Source organism: Eschrichtius robustus, chromosome 13 (genome assembly GCF_028021215.1).
Source record: "Eschrichtius robustus isolate mEscRob2 chromosome 13, mEscRob2.pri, whole genome shotgun sequence".
Lineage (NCBI taxonomy): Eukaryota > Metazoa > Chordata > Mammalia > Artiodactyla > Eschrichtiidae > Eschrichtius > Eschrichtius robustus.
Window position 1 is genome coordinate 12,407,128 of NC_090836.1, and position 6,759 is coordinate 12,413,886.

A 6,759-nucleotide genomic window follows, 5' to 3' on the forward strand; every position below is an offset into this window, starting at 1 on the left:
CAAGGTAGAGAGAGTCTAGACAAGTTATGGGTGAGTGAGTGTCTTCTAAGATTTGTTCTTCCTATGCACTTATGCTTCTAATCAACATTAGAACACGATTAGCAGAATCTACTGTTCTGGGCTAGGTGGGCCTTGATTGAACTATTTCAGTATTTTCCCAGAAGAAATCAGACTCACAAAATGTAAGTATCCAACCAGAAGTTTATTATGGAATAATCACACATCTTAACTTCCCTTTGACCTTCACTCCACTGCACTTTCATTACTTTTCAACTGGGGGCAGGAAAGAGGAGTGCAGCCAGACAAGAACATTTAAGGAACAATTAAGCAATTCGTATGTGTCTATATAGTTCAGTGATGCTACTGCAAGGGAATACAAAACCAGGCACCAGGCTCTGGAAAGAAACTTTTTCCAATCTCATTTGGCCCCTGGGCGCTGCCGGAAATAATGATTGTAAGCAGCATTGTATCCATAAAGCATGGCATAGCGTTCGCAAAGTTTGAAGTCATCACAAGCTTCCCTGTTGATCTCATATGCAGGTTTGCTGTGTTCTCGGATTCTAGAAAGTGAAAAAAAAGAGGCCCGAATTGAGAGGCATAAAGAAAGTGGAGAAATGAGAAAAAGGAAAAGAAAAAAAAAAAGAATAAGAAAATATCGTAGAGAGATCTCATTCATCACCCAATATAAACAGATACTTGTAGAACAGGGAGGAAAGGTGGAACAGGGATTTTCTTTTTTAATGAAAATAGAAATTTTCTTTCTGTCCTCCTTTTCCTCCTCCCTCCCTCTCCTTTCTGGGCCTTTCACAAAATAGTCTTCCAGAAATTCAGTTGTTTTCTGTACATTGTTTTTAAATTCTTTGATTTGGGAATATAATTAGAAATAATATATATGATGGAGAAAAACCCATTTCTCACTCCATTCAGATCTGGGAAAGATGACCTCCCCCATCAAGTTGTGTCACCTACCTCTCCTGGGCTTTCACCCTCCATCTCTGTTGCGGGGATATAAAGATATTAGCATTTCTCCTGTTAATGAAGGGATCTTAAAACAGAAAATAAGTGCAGTTTTAGGGAAACAATCGTTGAAAATATTTCCATGATTATTCTCTGACACAAACATATTTTAAAGCTCATTCATTCTTGCATTTCTTGTAACTAGAGATCTGCGAAAATTAAATGGGTAGATAAAGCAGATTTCATAAACTGCCTGATCAAATACCTGATTTTGGTATTCCTACTCAGTGTGTTTTTTATTCCTGTGAGGAGAAATTCTCTCTGTCCTGAGGCCTTGTTAAGCATAATTTTAGATTTCCAGTAAATGAACAGTTTAAACATCATAAAAATAATGAACAAATTAAAGATGAGAGTGATATGCTATTTATTCCTATACTCAGTCTTTATAAGTTGATATTTGATAACATCCAACTGCTGATGCCTGTGGTCTCCCAGCGGACTCGGCCTCCAATTCTGTACTTTGTCATTTGTCATTACTCCTTGTTTTCCATCTGTGTGGTTGATGCGGTACCGACTTCAAATTTCCAAATGAGATTTTATGGCTTCTAAGTATGTTGAAAGTATACTTGCCATCTTACACTATTTCAAACTTAAAAAATTGCTCATCTGGTGATTTTTTTATAGCTGAATTTTTAAATTTACTTCAGTTTTCCGAAGGAGACCCTCTTTTCCCTCCCTGTTAAATATATTACCTTTTTGTCTATTTAAGAATTGGGAGAGATTCTTCAATACATGAGATTTCAATAAGGAAGTCAAATATTCACTTACTGATTTCATAGGATTCCATGCTTTCATAAGATTCTGGAATTTAAAAAAAAGACCCATTTTATTGTTACCTTTCACGCACCACAACAGTCTAAATATAGGGAAGGAAGGGGAGGGAAGAGCCAAAAAGATGGGAGAAATATATTTAGCAGTGTGGTTTTTACAAATTTCAGGCATTTAGGATTTATAAGTTGTTTCTCTAGCTCTGTCCTTGTTGGGATAACTCTACTTTTTAGTTTTTCCGGTGTTGACGGAGCTGGTGGCTGTGGTATTGCCTAAAATTTCCCAAGGGCTATGAAGTCTTTAGTCTTGAGAAATAAGACAATTTAAGTGCTGCACACAAGGCTCCAGAGAGCCTTCCTTGATTAATTTGGGACCTGTCTGAGAGCCGGGCCAAGGAAGGGACAAAGGGCCTAGAAAACAGGAAAGTTTCTCCAGGCAGGCTGGGCAGATGGCTCAGCTTGGCTTTCCCAAGACAAGTTTCTAGGAGGTTCTGAAAGCCTCTTAAGAACCTGTGTTAAATTGACAGCCACAGAAACCACTGGCTTCAGGTGACGTCTCACACTGGGCACAATGCCAGTTCAGAGAAAGAACCTTAGACGATGCCAGAGTAATGGTTCTCTTCTTTCTACCACCCTCCTGGGCACAGCAGGTAAATCTGGCAATAAGGAGCTCATGTTTGTAAGCAAGTGAATATGCTTGAAAAGTTAAAAAGAAGGTGAAGAAATCAAATCTTCTGATACAGAAAACTGGTGAATAATTTCAAGAGTAAGAAGCAAAATACAGATGGTTATTAATATAATTTAGCTCAAGAATACCTGGAATATCCAGATAATTGAAGCATAAGACTGAAGGATCTAAAAATAATTTTGCTTCAGATTTCCTTTCATTAGCTTTGAACAGACACAGATATATTTAACAACACATAGAAACCAAGCAAGATTTGTCTTTAACAATAGAAACTAAGAAATCGATTTTTCTCTGAGGTTCTTTAAGTGTAAAACTTTATTTTGCAATTCATTCACTGAAGAAATATCGGAAGTTCGGGAGACTGTCTTGCTCTTAGAGAGAGGTATACATAAAACTTCATGTGAAAACTGAATCTCTTAAAGGTGAGTGATTCAACCAATACCCTTAACCAACTGTTATCAAAGTCTAAACAAACATCCTTAAAAAATGAGAGCTTAGGGGCTGGGAAGTTGATATCTTCTTTCTGAAACAGCAGAATTTCCAAGTATAGAGTGACTTACCGTAGAAAGAACTTGCCTGCTAAGTTACTTACAATAGTCTGGATATTGAAGATATAAAAAAGACTTGATGGAACAGATCAGTGTTCAAAGGGCTTGGGAAATGTTAAATTCATGGTCCTCTAAGATTATAATAGAGAAAGGGGGAAGAAGAGGAGGAGGGAGAGGAAAAATCCATGTAAACTGAAGTCAGAGGCAGAAAAGAAAAAAGCAAAAAAATGGCAGGAGAAAGTTCTCACCATAACACAGAGCTGCCACAGCCAAGGCAGCCAGGATGGAGAGAAGGAGAAGGCTCTTCATGGTGTCTCCGGGTCGCTTTCACTGTCTTGTGCAGCAGTGGTGGAGAGAGAGGCTCCTACAGGCTGCTGGTGAAAGGCTGTGGAGTTTTTATAAGAATCAGAGCAGCTGAAAGGGGAGGAGCCAGCGGGAGGGGGCCGGAGAAGGTGGGGACTTGTTGGCACTCAACTAGCACTGGGACTTTTCCCAAATATTCATTCCTTACGGATATTATCTACTCCGGGTGAACAGTTTTCCCTCACTTCTGGACCCGACTGTGCTACAGCAGCTGCTGCCCTGGTACACAAGTTGTGGCCACCCTATGTCTGGGTCAGAGCTGGCACAGGTCCACGGAGAAGGGAGTTGCCACAAACACGTTTGCCTTTCTAATTCGTTCTCTGGTCTGCCCTCTTGGCTCTGACTTTGGGTCTTTCAGGTTTGGTCCATAAACAGAGCCATAGTGTTCTGTTTGCTCCCCTGATGGATGGATGAGAGGTTCTGGGGGAGAAAGGACTTCACTTTCTATACTGGCACTAATTTAGAATTATTTTTCCAGTAGGGCTGAACTATTAATCCTAACCAATTGGGTGTTCGCCTGATGATATAGCCTGATGCATTTTTCCAGGTGCTCAGGGCAGAGATGGCCAGGGACCCCCTGAGTTCTGTTTCCTCAATTGGCTCCGTAGCAACTTGCCCATCCAGTTTTGTGAGTTGAGCTCACACCTGTGCCCTGATGCTCTCTTAGGCTGGATATCACTCATCTAAAGTGCAGCAAGGATATGAAGGTACCCATCTTGCATTTTCTGAAGGTACTGTCTTGATAATGAACTAATTCAATATGCTTTTAGTGAGTGGCCGATGAGATGCAAGGCACCCTGCTAGATGATGCGGGTGACCTAGAGACAACCAAGACAGTCCCTAAGGAGGTAAGTAAGAACTACTTACTATTCGCTTTGCTCTTTAGCTCTCCTGTATCCTCCAACACAGATTTTCACGAACACACACCTCCACTGTACCATCAGAACCAGTGGCACTGTTTCTTTTCTTTTAGGAGGAAGATTGCAATTTGGTGTCTCTGGTTGTCTTGTAGACAGAGGTCTTTTATTTTTTAGCCTCTTGGACAATCAGAAAACCTTTTCTATCAGATGTGTCTCTGTTGCCTGGGTACCAAAGAGTCTTCCTGGCAGACAAATAGACTTGCATTACAGAGCAGCAGATTGTAGAAGAGGTAAAGTTGCAGGACCTCTAACTTGGGCTGGATCAGCAAAAGGGCTGGGATGAGGGTGGGTGGGTGTACTTTTCAATAAAAAAAGATTTATTGCTAAGAGCGGTGATGAACAACTAGGTGGGCCCTCATGCCTCATTCTTTTTGTCTTATTGGGATGGACTTACCCTCCCAAACTCCAACCTTTGAAGAGCTTTTATAAATAATAAAGGATTTCCTGTTAAAGGAAAAACTCAGTTGTAGTCTGAAGGATTACTGAGTTCTAAGGGACCAATAAAATTCAGGTTTTCCCCCCAGATTTTTTCATATTGAGATATACTCTTTGGGATAAAATCTTAAAAAAGACCTCAGAAAGAAGACAATGTATGATCATCTTTGATAAATTCAACTATCACAATTTATACTCACAAGACTGGGGGTTGTTTTCCTCTTTAAATCACAAATTTGCTCTCAGTGTTGGCTTCTGTGCCCTTTTTCCAAGATAAATCATCCAGATCATTATATTTGCAAAAGCCAGTTTACTACATGGCATGGTTTTGGGGGAACAAGCTAGCCATGGCTTGTTCATATAGCATTTTATATGTACTCAACTTAATCACTAACCCCCAATCATTATGATTTGAAACAAGTTTAATTCCAATGTTTCACCCTAAAAAGAGTAGGCTACTCACCTCTCACCCCCGTCCTATCTCCAGAATTAAAGAGGATTCTCTCTTCTCCAGCTACAAACACATGCTTCGTAATGTACACTAGCTCTGTCTTTCTCCAGTCAGTTCTGGCAGTCCCCTCTACTCCCAAATGCAGATGGCGTCTGTGCTCTGTCAGCCTTCTGACCTCACAATTGTTTATTTTTACATTCGCTAAGTCCAAACTTGAAAATCTTACATTTGTCTTTCCAATTTAAGCTTCACCTTTTTCACAAGTTATCTTAAATATTGCTTCCACTGGTTTTCCTGAATGTTTACGCATCTCTCTTTATCATCTTGCTTTTTGTAAGGCTAACACTTTCTTTTGGAAGCTATCTCTCACGAGTCTCTTATCTTTCCTTTCCAATGTTTCCATCTATGCCTGGGTTCTCCTATGCTCAATCCCATTTATATATGATTTGTAAAAATGATTAACATCTGTGAGAATTCAGAGCTCTTCCTTTTCTCTCCTCCCGTATCACTCCGAGTCTCAAAGACAATTTTGTATGTGTCAACTCCAGCCATGTATTCTTTTTTTTTTTAAACATCTTTATTGGAGTGTAATTGCTTTACAATTGTGTGTTAGTTTCTGCTGTATAACAAAGTGAATCAGCTATACGTATACATATATCCTCATATCTCCTCCCTCTTGCGTCTCCCGCCCACCCTCCCTATCCACCCCTCTATTTGGACACAAAGCACCGAGCTGATCTCCCTGCTATGAGGCTGCTTCCCACTAGCTATCTATTTTATATTTGGTAGTGTATATATGTCAATGCCACTCTCTCACTTTGTCCCAGCTTACCTTTCCCCCTCCCCGTATCCTCAAGTCCACTCTCTACGTCTGCATCTTTATTCCTGTCCTGCCCCTAGGTTCTTCATAAACTTTTTTTTTTTTTTTAGATTCCATATATCCATATATATGTGTTATCATATGGTATTTGTTTTTCTCTTTCTGACTTACTTCACTCTGTATGACAGTCTCTAGGTCCATCCACCTCACTACAAATAACTCAGTTTCAGTTCTTCTTATGGCCGAATAGTATTCCACTGTATATATGTGCCACATCTTCTTTATCCATTCATCTGTCAATGGACACTTAGGTTGCTTCCATGTCCTGGCTATTGTAAATAGAGCTGCAGTGAACACTGTGGTAGACGACTCTTTTTGAATTATGGTTTTCTCGGGGTATATGCCCAGTAGTGGGATTGCTGGGTTGTATGGCAGGTCTATTTTTAGATTTTAAGGAACCTCCATACTGTTCTCCATAGTGGCTGTATCAATTTACATTCCCACCTACAAGAGGGTTCCCTTTTCTCCACACCCTCTCCAGCATTTATTGTTTGTAGATTTTTTGATGATGGCCATTCTGACTGGTGTGAGGTGATACTTCATTGTAGTTTTGATTTGAATTTCTCTAATGATTAGTGATGTTGAGCATCACTAATCGTGTGATGTTGGCAATCTGTAAATCTTCTTTGGAGAAATGTCTCTTTAGGTCTTCTGCCCATTTTTGGATTGGGTTGTTTGTCTTTTTGATAT

General features: G+C 39.9%; 1 protein-coding gene across 1 annotated transcript; it reads right to left on the reverse strand.

Moving 5' to 3' along the window:
- Window positions 1-183: 183 nt before the first annotated feature.
- Window positions 184-3,390, reverse strand: MGP (matrix Gla protein). The gene is made up of 4 exons (XM_068560784.1): window positions 3,269-3,390; window positions 1,786-1,818; window positions 970-1,045; window positions 184-560 (listed from the first exon to the last, which is right to left on the reverse strand). The coding sequence occupies exons 1-4, from the start codon at window positions 3,327-3,329 to the stop codon at window positions 419-421; spliced, it is 312 nt and encodes a 103-aa protein (XP_068416885.1). The 5' UTR covers window positions 3,330-3,390; the 3' UTR covers window positions 184-418.
- Between the last annotated feature and the right edge of the window lie 3,369 nt (window positions 3,391-6,759).

What these genes read in the sequence shown, in the direction of transcription:
- MGP (XM_068560784.1), bottom strand. Translation starts at nt 3,329, where the DNA reads ATGAAGAGCCTTCTCCTTCTCTCCATCCTGGCTGCCTTGGCTGTGGCA. An exon ending in TGTGGCAGCTCTGTGTTATG is followed by an intron (nt 1,819 to 3,268) that starts GTGAGAACTTTC and finishes TTTAAATTCCAG; the next exon opens with AATCTTATGAAAGCATGGAA. An exon ending in CATGGAATCCTATGAAATCA is followed by an intron (nt 1,046 to 1,785) that starts GTAAGTGAATAT and finishes TTCTGTTTTAAG; the next exon opens with ATCCCTTCATTAACAGGAGA.